The 16,751-nt window shown below is 34.7% G+C and overlaps 1 protein-coding gene and 1 pseudogene across 6 annotated transcripts in view; one reads left to right on the top strand and one right to left on the bottom strand.

Moving 5' to 3' along the window:
- WRN (WRN RecQ like helicase) overlaps nt 1-16,751 on the bottom strand; it is a 129,669-nt gene that overhangs the window by 18,707 nt on the left and 94,211 nt on the right. For all 6 annotated transcript variants that reach the window (XR_011470731.1, XR_011470730.1, XM_070408353.1 and 3 more), the window contains 5 exons: nt 13,740-13,815; nt 13,385-13,497; nt 11,306-11,420; nt 6,851-6,982; nt 3,484-3,646 (listed from right to left, as the gene is read on the bottom strand). Coding sequence is in view for 4 of the 6 variants with exons in the window: in XM_070408353.1 (XP_070264454.1) it covers nt 3,484-3,646; nt 6,851-6,982; nt 11,306-11,420; nt 13,385-13,497; nt 13,740-13,815 (599 nt within the window). In the remaining 2 variants the exon portion in view is untranslated. The remainder of the gene's footprint in view (nt 1-3,483; nt 3,647-6,850; nt 6,983-11,305; nt 11,421-13,384; nt 13,498-13,739; nt 13,816-16,751) is intronic.
- On the top strand, nt 5,951-6,519 carry LOC139004870 (ATP synthase F(0) complex subunit C2, mitochondrial pseudogene; annotated as a pseudogene).

Below are 16,751 nucleotides of genomic sequence, written 5' to 3'. Positions count from 1 at the left end.
TAGAATCTCAACTCCACAAAAGCAGCAGCTTAAAATTATATAAACATGATAAAATTCAAAGAATAACAAGGTACAGAATCCATTTACAATATTAAGTTAGAAGGACAAAAATCTACATAGCAAATTAAAAATACTATTAAAAATACTCTATTTTTAGGTATAAGAGTATACCATAATAAAATATAGAAAATTCTCAATTTAGGATTGTATAACATTTAAATGCCAAACTTGTTCATTAAAATACCAAATTATAAAATATGGCTACAGTTAAATAAAAGATCAAAATAACATCTCTGAATCATTAATATACTATATATATCCTCATTTCTTATCATTTATGACACATTTTTCCAATAAAAGAATAGTTTTTAATCAAGGAAAAACAAGACTTCAAAAGCAAAATCTCACATCGATAAATTGTATCTTACAGGCTATAAAAGTACAATCAAAGGAAATAAAATTTAGAGCTCATGGTTCTTGCAATCTCAACTCTGGCTTTGGCGGTAAACTACAATAATATACTTTTTCATATTATATGTACAACCTACATATGGTATATTGACAGAAAAATGAAACGTGTCCAAAAGTATTCTACATTGGTCTTTGGAATTTCAATTTAATATTTATCTGAATGAAAATTTATTTGCAATAAGTATACAATGGTAAAGACAAATGTTTTAACTACTGTTATAGTCACTAATGATTACAAATGTTTTTCTCATATCCCTAATATTTGTTGAATCAGGCTGTGCAATTATAGAGAATTTTCCATGTTTATATATCTGCTGGATTTTAGTATTTCTTAATTTTAAAAGTAGTAACATAAGCAAATTAAAATTTTTAAATTCAGAATGTAGAGGGTACTAGATAGAAGATATTTAAAGATACTAGGTATAGCCCTAACTGGTTTGGCTCAGTGAACAGCATCATCCTGCAGACTGAAGGGTCCCAGGTTCAATTCCGGTCAAGGGCATGTGCCTTGGATGCTGGCACATCCCCAGTGGGGGGTGTGCAGGAGGCAGCTGATCAATGTTTCTCTCTCGTTGATGTTTCTAACTCTCTATCCCTCTCCCTTCCTCTCTGTAAAAAATCAATAAAATATATTTTTTTAAAATAAATAAAGATACTAGGTATATAAATATAGTAAACCATATATAATTAAGTATATTTATTTCACTTATCAACTAGAGGATTATAAACCCAAATCCTCTACCAGGATTAAAAAACTGCATATTTCTTTCTTTTAAAGAGTTGGCAACACAACTTTGACATGATCTAGTAAAAATGAAAGCTTGCTCTGTCATTAACCTTGACGTGAATTTAAAACAATTTACAATCCTCTAGGCCTCAAATTCCTATCTCTGAAACAGGATGCCAGTAGGAAAATGAAAATATAATGATTTCCAATTTCCTTTCCAAATAAAAAATTCAACAACTTTACAACTATATGATTTAGAAAGCAAATGAGCATCCCCCTCTATTCTTCTCCATAGCCAAATAAAGTAGATGTTGCCAATACTTGACTGAATAATAATCTTAAATCTCCCATTTTCCAGTCCATAGTTTTGAAACTTCCCTTCTGGTATACTTATTAACTTCATATTTTTTAAATTAGCTTCTAAAATAATAGAGTATTAAAGTAATTACAAAGGGTATATTTAGGAAGCCACCATATCTTGCCATCTACTTCTTCATCATGATATTCCCCATTACTGCTTATAATACCTAATACAATGTAAATGCTATGTAAATAGTTAGTATACCATGTTGTTTAGGGATCAACTTTCTGGAATTTTTTTTTCAAATATTTTCGATCCACAGTTAGTTGAATCCATGAGTGTAAACCCGAGGATCCAGAGGGCTAACTACTTACCAAGTGCCAAAGCATTCTGCGTAGTATCTAATTATTTCTCACAACTCTGTAACAAAGGCATATTCTCCCTCCCTGTTTAAGAGAGGAGGAAACTGAGGCTTGGGGAGATTGGGTAATTTGCCCGAAGTACCATAACTCCTTTGCTCTTACTAACTAGGCCAGTGGTTCTCAACCTTGGCTGCACATTAGAATCACCTGAGGATCTTTTTAAAATCCTGCTTTCTGGGCCTCATCTTCCGGAAATTCTGTTTCTTTGTTATGGGGTGAGGCCACAACATTAGTAACAAAGAAACAGAATTTCCGGAGGATGAGGCCCAGAAATCAGGATTTTAAAAAGATTCTCAGGTGATTCTAATGTGCAGCCAAGGTTGAGAACCACTGAACTAGGCTAACATCATCTGTCTTCAGAATTTAAGGAAGGCAGCTAAACAATCACAAACATGATTGTCAACAGGAAAAACCTGCCTATTCCAACAGCTCATCAAAGACACTCATTTCTCTGAGTCCTGAGAGAGGGGCCCTTACTTAATACACTTGAAGTCTCATTGCCAGGATTAGAAATTGCGTATTTTTTTCTCCTAAATAGTTGGCAGCACACGTTCTGTATGATATAATAAAAAAGAAAAACTTTAGTTCCCTGGATTCTACTTAGATGACACTGCCCAAATTTGCCCGTGTCTCTCCTTCCCCTATGCTTCATGGTTGACCGATAGAAGGGATAGAGGTGTTTCTTAGACCTTCAGACAAGTCTTGGTCAGCCTAGAATTAATACTGCCTTCTAAGGGGACTTGAATGTCTTTGTTCTGATCAATTGACTTGCTTTTAAAGGATGATCTTACTCCTCTCTTTTCCAAATGCTAGGCTGGGGGGCGGGGGGGATTGTATAGTTATTCCCAAGTGGGAAAGAATTTGAGATAAAAAAAATTATTTGCACTGCAGCCATATGCCCACTGCTCTGTCCTAACAGTCTGAATAAATTTATCAGATTTACTGAGTTATTAACACACCAGTTTATATTTGTACATTTAGGAAGGGAAATCCTCTAATGTACCTCATCCTATTTAAAAATGTCCGCAGGGCAAGCAAAGCGAGCACAGTTGAGGTTCTGCAGCAAAGTGACAAGAGGAAACCCTCCTACAAATGCCTAGCGACCTTGGCCCATCCCTTCAAGGTCACAGTGAAGTCCCACTGACTGTAATGATTAGAACGGCTGCTTAAGTGAAACCAATGACAAGGAAGCAGAAAGATTTAGGGAAAAACTAGGAGTAAGTTTTGGGGAATGAATATAGAAAAAACTGGGTATTTTCCCACAAGTGAAGAGGTAGAAATCAGGAAAGAATTAAAGTGCTCTGTTTTAGGATTGGTGTGTAAATTGTCATCTGAAGCTGAAAAGAAAAACATGAATTTCTCTGACTGAGGCTTTCCCCTGAGTGATAATGGGAAGAAAGACTGTTTTTCTAACACAATAAAAAACCTTACAAAAGTAAAGTTTTCATAGTAGCATGAAGAGTTGATGCTAAACTGAAAAATATTAGTGGATTGCTTGTTTACTTCATCTGGGTTCAATGACTCAAGTCATTAAGGCTGCAGACCAGGGTGGTGGTGATCACCTGAGTTGATGGGAGGGTTTCGGATAACATCAGTAATAATCTTCTGAACCTCTGGAGTCAGGCCTGCTCGCTCCATATCGACTGGGTAGCCAGCTTTCACCGCTTGGGATAAGTGTATGCCAACTGCTTCGAGAGGCAGAATCCTGTTCTCAGCTACACTCTTCTAGAGAAACAGCAGCAAAACAACCAGTCAGTTTTTTAAAAGTTTCCCCTGTACTGTATGAAAACAAAATGTCCAAAACCTTCGGGTAATAAATGTTCACTCAGAAATAAACAATGTACTCAACCTTCACTTTATAATAGTCAATTTCTTTAAAACTACCTACATTAGAGAACTCCAAGATTCTACTTTTTACAATTATTATACTGAATACAACATAATCATCCAGCATTAGCTAAGAAATCAATCCTCATCTCTCCGCAATTATTCACTTTAAAACCTATTAGTGGCAGAGAGTACTATGTTAAGTCTAAAAGCTGCCACAACCTTTGAAAATATAGTCAACTGTAATCCAATGTTCTATATACTTGAAATAATATATCATGTGCCTAGAATTGAATTAAACAATTGTGTTAAAATTGATGATACTGTTACATATTTCTGTAGCTTTTAAACAACTGTAGCTCCAAATTCATTTAAGATTATGTATGAGATATAATATTCTTTTAAACACTCCAAGAGTTTAGTCACTCGGCTCTAAATTAATTCGTAATACTCTCTTTTAATACAACCTGAAAGTCTGAATTTGGGTTGGATTTGTGTAAATGTTGACACTTCATAGAAAAGAGCCTTTAAAGCAATAATTTCATCCTTCAAAGGTAGGTTTTAAATTACTTTGATTAAATGTCTACCCTTTTCTACTAGACAGTGTATACCATGTGTGCATATCAGGGTTACTTGATACCAGGCATCAAATTACCTAAAACTAATTGCATTATTGCTCCTGATTAATTAGTCCTTAGGCATGTTTAATTTTGTAGTTAACTGGCAAGACCGTCTCAGACTCCTGGGAGGTAGAGATAATTACACCATGATATTACACAATAATATACAACCAAATAACAGCAAAAGACATAAATGAAGATATGCAACTCTTCACATTTTTAACCATGACTATGTAATATAATACATAAAACCTCATATCATGGATGAGTATTAGCATGCACTTTATTCAGAAAATTTGAAGGCTATACTACATTTTCTTAGAAATTATATTCAGTTATACCACACATATATGGTCAAATTATGCAATATAAGTATATTTAACATGTACATTTAAGTTACTACTTAAGAGGCAGAACTTTAATTCCTATTTATCATGTAATTTGTTTCAAAAATAGTACACTGGAATTATTTGGTTTCCTGTGGAATGGATTCTGTACTTTTAATTAAGGAATCTGACTATCAAATTAGAACATCTATTAAGTAATTAAAACAAGCTATGAATTATTTATTCTTATTTCTATTAGACTTTAACCAGTATAAAAAGTGTTTAATGTGGCCTAGTGGATGAAGACACAGAAGAGAAAAACCAGGCATTGGACTAATCAATTTATGGTCAGAGAGAATAGGAATTCAAATTAGTAAAACTTAGCTGGAAGCCTCATTCTATCTTTATTCCACTAGGATAAACTCTCTATTTTGTACAGAATGAGGCAAAAGTAGGTTTATAGTTACTTATATAGAAAATAATACAATAATTAATATATAATAATACAAAACTAAATTCTGTTTCATGTACTCACAACCATAAGCCTACTTTTCCCACACCATATATTTTAAAAATACTCAACAGTCTTAAGTATTTATGCCAGAACAGTGAAGAAATATTAAACGTGGCTATTTTTCACAGATTTTTTTTCAAAGAGCATCAGGCATGGTTAAAAAATAGAACAGAACTAAAGGATATAGAGTGAACAGCAAGTTTGGTGAATATACAAGTACGTACATATTTATATGTTTGTTTTTCACATTGCTCTGCATATTCCTTTTTTTTTAACTTAATGTGTCTTGGAGGTTATTTCTTATCCATACATATGCTGATAGTTTCTAAACTATTAATTCAATTTTTGTTTTGTTTAGTTTTGTTTTGTTCTGGTGATGACCTTCTTTATTTCAGACCTGGCCTGAATCCTAAACTGACAACACTGTCTGCACGGCTGTGCAAGTTCTCAACCTTGCCTACATTTCCAGTCTCACTAAGCACCCCTCTTCTCCTTACTCTTTGCACACCAGGCATATGAGACTATCAATTCCCCGGGTTCCTGCTTACCTGAGGCCAGGAGGCCTCCACATAAACTATTTTTTAATTTTTTATTTTATTTTTTTATTGCTTAAAGTATTACAAAGGGTATTACATATGTGTCCTTTATTTTTTTCCCCGCCCTTGACAATCCCCTGGCTTAATCCAATTTTTAAAAAAACAGTTTTGCCCCTCTCTGTCTTCTCTGCACTGGGAGCAGCTCCCCTCATCCCCTGAAAATGTATGCCTGCACCAAGTTTGTCTCCGACCCTCCGTGGTCCGGAGCACCTCTCAGCTGAGCCGGTCACTGTCTGCAGTGGTGCTGAAACGACCAGAGACACTGACAGATGAGAGCCTCAGCAGCTTGGCAGCCCCACGTCCCCTGACCTCGCTTATTTCTAGCCGTAGCTTCCAAACCAGTGCCATTTCAAGGGACATCGACACAGCAGCCAAGTTCATTGGGGCTGGGGCTGCCACAGTAGGGGTGGCAGGCTCTGGGGCTGGAATTGGGACTGTGTTTGGGAGCCTCATCATTGGTTATGCCAAGAACCCTTCTCTGAAGCAACAGCTCTTCTCCTACGCCATTCTGGGCTTTGCCCTCTCAGAGGCCATGGGGCTCTTTTGCCTGATGGTGGCCTTTCTCATCCTCTTCACCATGTGAAAGAGCTGTCTCCACCTCCCATAGTTCTTTTTCCCGTGTCTTGTCTGCCCTGTATGTTCCTTTTCCTATACCTCCCTAGGCAGCCTGGGGAAAGTGGTTGGCTCAGGGTTTGACAGAAGGAAGACAAATAAATACTGTATTAATAAGAAAAAAAAAAAAACAACAGTCTTACAATATGGCTGCTCTAATATCCCTGAGCTATAAATGTGTTTATCAGTACCTTGGATATAATCTCTAAAAGATAATCATGGTCAACCTATACTTGCTGTTTTTTTTACTCAACTGACAGAAGTAGGCTTAGCAAAAAGAAGATGACATTCTATTCTAAAATTAAATACACAATGAAACAATGTAAAATATTATAGAAGAAATGTACCCCAGGTCACAACTTTAATACTGAAAAGTTGATAAAATGTGTTTAGATAAATTAAAAAATTCCCTCTAATATGAATGTAACACTTACCAAAGACATCTTCTTTTCTTGGAATAAAGAATACGTGATGGCCGTAGACGGTGGGAGGGAGCATTCTTTGTCTTTTGCCACCAGGCTTTTCTTCTGTTCTTCTTGAGGATTTGTACTTGAAAAGAGATCTGTCTACAAAAGTTTAAAAGTAGCACAAATGGTGAATAATAATATCAACATAATGATAGAAAGGATATCAATATGATCAGTAGGCCTTAGGGGGTAAAAATAACAGAAATAAAACCTCCAAGGAAGAGGGAAAAATTCCGTTTTTATGAGGAGCTCGAAAAAGGTGTTTGGTGTTATTTTTTACATATTAATTTTAAAAGGAAAAATAAAGCTAGAAGGAATCAAATGTTTGTAATAATAAATGTGGCTGTAAAACTAGAAATTCGTAGTCTTTCCTTTAGCCAATAAGAGGAAAGAAAAAATGAACTATAATGTAGACCATTCTGCCTTTAAATATTAAATCCCCAAGCCCCCTAGAAGTGAATGTTAAATGAATAAATAAAAATAATTAATATTCAAATGTAGGAACTATAACCACAAATTCTGCTAACATATCTTAAAGAAAATTTCTCATTAACTACATACAGTACATTTAGTTAAGAAAAATACATACAAACTGTGGCTCTTGAAGCATTATGTAAATTCTTAAATATGATTCATTAAGACATTTAAAAGAAAAAAGGGAGAAAGGGTTAAAAAATAAAATTAATAAAGAAATACTAGGATTTTTTTAAAGCCTGAAGAAAGTAAAGGCCAAGTAATAGTTATGATAGAATTAGTATATGATATAGGATTCACATCGATATAACAACAGTTTTCCTCCAAAATGCCAACTTTACCTTCCAAGACGTAAGAACCAATACTAGATTAAAATAATTAAATCCAACAGAATTTGGCTTACTGTAACCCACACTAGTCCCTTGCTATCCTAAACAAAAAGGGAGTCTGCAGATTAGTTCACAGACACCTGGGACAACTGCAGCTTGGCGAACAGAGAAGCCAGACAACACCTAAGACCTAAGTTCTCCAGGTTGTTTCCAGGCACGGCTAGGCTTTCAAAGAACACATTACATATTTTATTAAATGAAATTAAAGTGTTTCCATCTGAGACCTTAACACGGTCAGAATTGACCTTAAGTTTCTAGGAATGACTAAAATCAAACTCCATTAGCCAGATTCTTCAGGATTACAGTGTAAGCTATACCTGCAGGCAACCATGGGATACCCCTATGCCAAGGTCTTAGAAATGTGATCACTGGGCGTTATACTGGCAAATGCATAAAGATGTTAAGATAAATGGAACAAAATCATGCCACCATCTGTAAATGTGTGACTAAAGTGTTTGGGAACATCAGCAAATTAATACGAGAGTAATAATCTCAAGAAGATAGGGCTAGAATGTGATTCTAGTAAGCAAAATATCTAATCAAATCATGCTCTATGTAGATAAAAAACTATGTGAACAGAGAACAATCAATTATGAAAACATAAGTAGGAAAGGCAGAAAAACAAAAGTACGCAATGCCTATCCAAGCACTGTTCAGATGAGAAGCAGCCTTGGCCAACTAGATTTGAATATTAAAGTTCCTTTGGCAAGTAGTGTGTAAGAATGCCTCATCCTGCTTTTGCTGCTGAGAGCCTATTTAAGACACTCTCAGGGTTTCCCTTGTTCGATTCCGGGCTCGCTAAACAACTTCAGATAAGCCAGTTTCTAAAGGAGAGAACACACTCGTTGGGTCAAGTGAAACTTTCCAGTTGTATTTCTCACTATAAATCAATTAATTTGCATTCTAATATATATACTTATATTTATATACACACACATACACATAAAATCAGGTTCACAGAGAAGAATAATGCAAATCTACTCCCCAAAACATAACTATTTTGTGACAAGACATAAGACTTTTAAGATTGCATGAATGAGGACTGAAACCCTAGCTAGACCATGGCAAATGCCACAGTGTGGGCAGCCAGCTAGGCTTCCCCAGAAAACATGTAATCTGTCTTGATACATGTTTTCTAAAATCTGCAATACACAGCTATTCTGAAGCTTTAGAAACAGAAATATGTAACACCTGCCTGTTTTATTTAGGCGTACTGTATGTTCAGAACACCAAATGCTTACCCCTAGGGTTATTTGATTGGAATTATCCTTTGTGTTAATGTGAGAATACAGCCCTGATAGTCTTCTGAAGTATGCAAAGTAAAATGCCAAAAAAGATTTGAAAAACACATTTTTTTTTGCCTTAGGTCAGAAAATTCAAATTCTAAAATGAGGCACCATGTGTATGATGATGTCATATAGATGAAAAAAATCAAACAGAAACATTTCTATTTTTCACCAAGGAGTAAACTAATATTCAACTACTATAATTTTTAATTAAAATTCCTAAATGATAGGATATGGATATAAAAATTACATTTCTTTCCCAAATAAAAGCTCATAAATATATTTCCTCATGTATGTATAGGTAATATAATGAACCACAAAGATAAATAACCTTATCAAAATGATTCCAACATTATTCAACAAGGGACTAGGATCTTTAACTTTTTTAAATTAGTTTGTTACAGGTATCATTATGATTATAGTATGCGGTTTCTATCTACTTTTTATGTATAGTTAAAAAAATAGTTGTCTCTTTTTAGGATTTTTTAAGTAGCTGCCAACTATAAATTCATCTTTGGAGGAGCTAGACATTTTTAAAACATTATAATTCTCATAACATGTATTTCTACAAAGTGATTTTAACTTCTTTTTCTTAAATGGCCATCTTAATGGGTTTAATCCCATGTCCTCATATTTATAACTTTTGACTTGTATTATGACAATACTTAAGTTTTGCTTCAAAATTTTAAGTAAATATGTTAAAGCTTAATGAAAGTGATGAATAACAAAGCTGGCTTAATAAGCACTAAAGTTGATTAATTTATTTCTTCGGTAAATGGTTTAAATGTGTACAACAGTGCAGGCATAATTCCTAACCACCAGAAATTAACAGTCATTTTCTCTATCCAGAAGGTTCAAAAGTTCCATACCTATCCTTTGGAGCGTTGATATTTTTACCCTACTTCAATTTACTCTTGAGGAGGGTCTGAGGAGGATAATTCTCTCATTATTAAATCAAACCACTAATTCATGAAGAAGATCCTACCATCAAGTGTCCAAAGAGAAAAGAATGTATTCAATCACTACTGGCATAATCTCTTTTTACCAAATTGTTAAAAAAAAATCCAATATGAAATATAAGGCATTTTCACGTGATGTCTTACATAAGCACTAGAGGCCCAGTGCACAAAATTCATGCACTGGTAGGGTCCCTTGCGCCTGCCGGCTGCCAGCCAGGTACTCCCTCCCTCCCCCTGGCCACCTGCCACCGCTGTTGGCAGGGGCCACCCTCCCTTCCCGGCCGGCCCCACTGCCTGGTCGAACTCCCAGATGAACTCCCGGTTGAGGAGACAATCTGCATACTATGCTTTTATTATATAGGATATTAAAAGAAAATTTAAAGTTACCAAAGATATACTATATTAAAAGAGGGATATGTTACATACAAAAAGCAGAAGAGTTTCTGCTTATAGTTACAGAATTATTCCTAAAGTGCGATCCAGTCACTGGAGTCGCATGTGGAGTTTAAGAAGAAACCCAAACAAGCCTGTGAAAATAGTCATACGTGGTGGAACAAGAAGAAATCAAAGGATACAAAGAAAGCGCTATTACGATGGACAAAATACCATGAAACCTACTTAGTTTCAAAAGACAGCATGACTGGCAGGGGAGGGTAATTAGGGATACAACAAACAATAAGAAAAATAGTCAGAGAAAGACAAGTACCATATGACTTCACTCATATGTGGAAATTAATAAACAAACTGAACTACCAAGCAAAATACAGACAGACTCATAGATAGAAAGCAGACAGACTGGGAGAAGGTGTGTGGAGGGACTGAGCAAAAAAAGAAAAAAAAAGAGAAAGAGAGAGAACTCATGGACATGGACAAGGGGGGGGGGGGGGGCGGGGGAGGGGAATGAGTGGAAGTGAAAGAGGGCATAGTGATGGAAAAATAAAATAAAATAAAATAATTTTTAAAAAGAAAGAAAAACAAAGTGGCTGAACCCTTTACCAACTGATAACAAGGATAATTTTACAGTTTTAATTTCTATCTGTACTTGAAGGTAAATAATTTATCAACCTAAAACATAGTACTTACTCAAATTTAAAAAAAATAAATAGCCTGGACAACTACTTCAGTATCATCTTAAAAATCAGGTAACTAACATGTTCTTATTAACTGATTTACTGTAGAAACAATCTGAATTCATTTTCTACGTATCTGGTGTGGAAATGAAAATAAAGGGAGAAAATGTTGCGTTTGAAGGGTGTTTTTGAAATTGTCAAAAATATTTATTCCTTCAGAACTCCTTACACCACAGTATTTTACCTGAACGCTATTTATTTGACAGAACTGTTTGATGACTTCCAATAGAGGGGCCAACATAGTAGCTTTGCCTTCAGAAACTCCATTGATCCTTTTCACATTTTCAACTGTAGTAGGTCTGTCATTTAAAAAAATTTAAGTCAATAAATCACTGAAACATTATATTCTAGCAACATAGCTGATATTTAGCTGTTTTAGTAATTTATGAATAAAAACTCCAGCACCACCATTACCACAAAAACACAGTACTAATTGGTAAATAGGCTATTATCATATTGTTCTACTCCATTACTGATCTTATCATTATTACTATTTTTATAGATATGAAAAGAAAAACTATGAGGTACTAACTGAAGACAACTAGGAGGCTAAGAAACTCAGAAAATTTCATGCAGTACTTATAAAGTGTTTACCTGTAACAATAAACCAAACTACTTTAGTCTTTTATCTCAATATTTCTTATCCAATATCCAACAGACTGTATAATGTCTCCTTTCTAAAAATATGCCAATCTAATGATATCAAATATTTTCACTGAATATTGCAAGGTGGTCTGTGATTATTTATTTTTAATGAAATACTTATTATAAAATAAAATATAAGTACTATGTAATATTAGAAAATTCTACACTAATGAAACATCTCATGGATGAAATTTAGTGACATAAGCAATTTTTAAAATAAATTTTTATTTTTCAATTACAGTTGACATACATTATTATACTAGTTTCAGTTGTACCACATAGTGATTAGACATTTATGTAACCTAAAAAGTGACCACTCTGATAACTCTAGTACCCATCTGACACCATACATAGTTAACAAATATTATTGACCTTATTCCCTAAGCTACAGTTTACATCCCCATGACTATTATGTAACAACATTTTTTTTAAAAGGAGGCATAAGAGGCAAAATTATCAAGGAACTATTCTTCGGAAATAATTTCTTCTAAATAGTTATTGACCACATAGTATTTAGTAAACATTGTGCTAGGTGTTTTGAAAGACACAAAAAGATGAGGAACATATTATTGTTATTCACAGAGGTAAAAATCTAGATGATATATGTATGTCACTAATAACAAAAAAATAGAGCATTGTGTGATAAGTGCTGTAGAAGCATCTTTAAAATTTATATTTAGAAGTCCTTTATGAATAACAGAGACAGGCATTACTTTGCTAATACAAACTTCATGGAGAAAATAATAACAAAGCCAGATTTTGAAGAATTCCCTAACAGGAGTTTTGGGGAATCAAGGAAACTACAAAGAAGAAACACCATCGTAAGTAAGTATATGGAGGTTGAAAAGAGGTCTTCAACAAATGGCAAAAAACCTAAACAAGATAAACCATTTAAAATTTTGTGACTCGGATGGAAAAGTAGGTTTAAGTTCATACATGGAGGGCCTTGAATTGTAACCTAAAGAAATTAACATACTGGGAATCTAGTTAAGCAGAAGTATACATGATAAAGATTAATTTGGTAGTCTTATATCAGATGAAACAGAAAGAGAGAGACTGAGGAAAGAGTAACTAGTTAAAAGGCTTTTGCAATAGGCCAAGGGTAATGGTCCGAACAAACATGGTGATACTAAAACAAGGGAGGAAGGCAGAGGAGACATATCAGAAACATTTAAATGAAAAAGTCTAGAAACTTCAGAGAAAAGTAAGAAGAGGACATAGGTTAGAGGAGTGAAAATATTATCATCGGTTTTTAAACATACGTGATTGGGCACATCATGATCTGACTAACAAAAACAAGGAATTCAGAAAGAAGAGTTTTGTTATTTGAATGAAATCCATGTGAGGAGTGTTTGTGGATTATGACAGATTGTTTATGTACTGGGTCTGATTGCTGGAGACAGTTGGTCTCCATTCATGTAGAAACCTGAGCCTAAAGCTCAGAGAAGGGATCACTGGTAGCAGCATGAAGATTTGGAAGTCACCAACGGATGTGACAGATATCTAATCCAACAGCTGTGACAATTAGAGCCATAGTCATTATCACTTAAGATATGTTTTACAAACCTATTATGTTAGAAGAAAATTAGGTTAGAACATAAACAAATAAATAGTTTACCTCATTTTGGCCATATCCAACAGTATCTTATTTGTTGCCAGGATAGCTGGAGGAATATCCAAGTTATTGGCAAGTTTCTGCCTAGCTTCTAGCAATTTGCCATATAATACAGTCTAAACAAAGAACAAAGAAACAACTCAATATCTAAAAAAATATACTTAGAAAAATCTAGTCCTTCATTTTAAGAGCTTCAGGTATTAAATTTTCCCTGATGAAAAAAACAAAACAAAACTGAACTCTATCTCAGACTCTTAACTAAGAACAATTTTTTAAAATACTGGCAACAGAATTTCAAGCATGCATAGAATCCTGACCATCCTCTCAAAAACTACCTGCCTTTTTACAAAAGTCATACCTGAGTCTCCTGCTCTTGAGCCGAAATAACAGGTTCTGAAGACTTGTAAGATTTTCCTGGTGATGGCACCGTGATGCTAAAATATTTAAAAGAAAATAAATAATAAAAACTCTTCTTTCTCCAAGTTCATTTTTTATTTCACCCCAAGATGAGGTATATTTCCAAGTCTTATGCTAACTTGTATTCTTCCCGATACCAGTAGGGCATTGTTACTTATGTGGCAGCTAAGATTTTAAACATCTGGGGTCAAATACATTCATTACAATGGTAAAGTTAAAACTGTAATATGAGTTCATCACAAAATTGGTGTACTTAAGCATTTGCCACATCTTCCTTCTCAACCACATACTTTGAAAGAAAATACTCCTTCCCTATATAGAAAATAACATTTTTTTTGTTTTTCAGCCAAGAGGGATACAATTTATGATTCTCTGCTATGATACTACTGATCTTTAGATAGTGGGGAACATCAGCATGAGATTAATGAAATTATCCACAATATTCTTCAAAAGAAAACAAAACTAAGCCAAAAGTAATTTTGCTTTTGACTCCTAAAAAAGGATAAATAACATCCAATTAGCAAACAACATGGTATGAAAGGTACTAGGCAGCAAACTAGATAGAAAATCAATATCTATAAGCACATCTCATTTATTAATTATAAAGAGGAAAAGTTATAAAAATGAAACTGTATAGAATATCTTATATGAAAGACACCAAATTTAAATAAATTCCTGCTTTTGGGGAGAAAGGGAAGAACATGTTTGCTATTTAAGAATTATAAATTTCTCTATATCAAGAATTCAAAATTTGCATGTAAAGGAAGATTTCATTTTTACAATGATCAAATTCTATCACTAAAATTAAATAGATTTGAATCCGAAGAAAAATAACTACAGTGCAAAAAAATCAGTAATATCAGGTTACTCAAGAAAATTATAAATGTGTTTTAAATAATATAATTATATTAACCATCATCTTATCATTTATGGGAATCTTTATAATAATGTACTATTGCAAAATGGTATTTTAAGTTATTTCACAAATAAATTTTATTATCATATATACTAGCAAAATTCTGGGTAACATGTTCCTGAAGCAGAAATACACATGGAAAATGTTAAATGAAAAACATTTTGCTTATGAATATTATTACAAGTACAAAGGAGAAAGGTTCAAAATAACTATAATGAGTATCATCAAAGAAGTAAGTGGAGATAGTGTATCCATGAAACAAAAAAAGATTGCTATTAAAGAAAGAAGAAAGAGAGCAAGAAATAGCTCATAAAAGCTAAATATGTGATAACTATAATACTTACATACACAGCCCATGGACACAGACAATAGTGCAATAGTGTGGTGAAGGCATGAGTTGGGGTAGGGGTTGGGCAGAGAGGGGCAAAGGGGGAAGGAATGGGGAATATTTGTAATACTGTCAATAATATATATATTATTATATATCCTATATAATAAAAGCCTAATATACAAATTGTTGACCGGGAGATTGGGAGTTTGACCGCTCACTATGATGTACGCTGACCACCAGGAGGCAGCTCGGAACATGGTGGGCATCATCGACGCGGCGTTGGCAGCGGAAGGCAGTGGAGGCACTGCCGGACCCGACGAGAGTGGGACCACGGTGGGATTGTGGAGCTAGGTGAGTGGGTGATGCCAGGCCAAGGCGGATGTAAGCGGTGGCCCTGATCGCCCAGCAGACGGCGACCAGTGTGACTGCCCAGCAGAGGCAACCAGTGGCAGCAGCAGTGGGGGATGGGGCCACCACCCGGCTCCCAGGAGCTAAGGGAGCCGGGCAGGGGCTCAATCACACTGCTGATCACTCCGCAGACAGCGACCAGCAGTGGCTCTGACACTTCCATTACAGAGAAAGGGCAAATAGCAATATTAAAATATTTCTTCTAATTATTTTCCTTTCAATGTGCACAAATCTGGGCACCGGGACACTAATATATATATATATATATATATATATATATATATATATATACACACACACACACACACACACACACACACACACATATATATATATTTTTTTTAAATAAAACTTCATTAGATGGGAGGGGATATAAAGTCAAAGAACTCTCCAAAGAGAGTAAACAAACAAAAAGAGTTTGAAAAAAGGGAGAAAAGCAAGATTAGTAACAGGAACACTAAAAAACAAGCAAAACAAAGACAATTATTATCATCAAAGAAAATTAAGTTAGTGGTGGCCATAATCACAGTTTGGCTTCATAGTATATAATATTTGAATAGATGTAACAATGTAAAAACAAATTATTAATGTGACCAAAACTTGAAATATAATTATGTTGGAGAGGAGGGGCGACTGAAGGAGGTGAAAGAAGGGAAGGGGGAGATAAGCCCTAATCTACCATTATAGGATGTCAACAGAAAATTTCTAAAACTGTTAAGTCAAAAAACAGTAATCTAAGCATGTCACTTAGATAAATGGTGGCAAGTACCAGAAAAACCAGCTGGAACATTTGAGGGGGACGCTTCTACAGAACAAAACCAAGTGGGTTTGGGAAGGGTGTGAACTGGTATACATTGTTATGTCTTTAGGTATCAATTGACTTTAAAAACCATGCACATGTTTTGTTGTTGTTGTTAATCCTCACCTGAGGATATTTTCTCCATTGATTTTCAGAGAGTGGAAGGGAGGGAGAGAGACAGAGAGAGAAACAATGATGTAAGAGAGACACATCGATCAGTGGCCTCACACACTCTCCCTGACCCAGGCAGGGGACTGAGCCTTTAACCAAGGTATGAGCCCATGGCTGGAATTGAACCTGAGACCCTTAAGCCCACAGGCTAACCCTTTATCCACTGAGCCAAACCAGGTAGGGCTGCATGTATTATTTTAATGAAAATGCAAGTGAACTTTAAAATAATAGTTATTAATAGGTAGCATCTTTCTCACTTCCGTAAACCAATCTCATATATTAAAATTAATTTCTGGACCACTCAACAGGTACCTCAAACTCAGTGTGT

This window comes from Myotis yumanensis, unplaced genomic scaffold, assembly GCF_028538775.1.
Source record: "Myotis yumanensis isolate MYYU_CA2020_CCGP unplaced genomic scaffold, mMyoYum1.0.hap1 SCAF_3, whole genome shotgun sequence".
Lineage (NCBI taxonomy): Eukaryota > Metazoa > Chordata > Mammalia > Chiroptera > Vespertilionidae > Myotis > Myotis yumanensis.
Note: the sequence above shows the minus strand (reverse complement) of the source record. Positions and strands in the feature narration are given on the sequence as shown.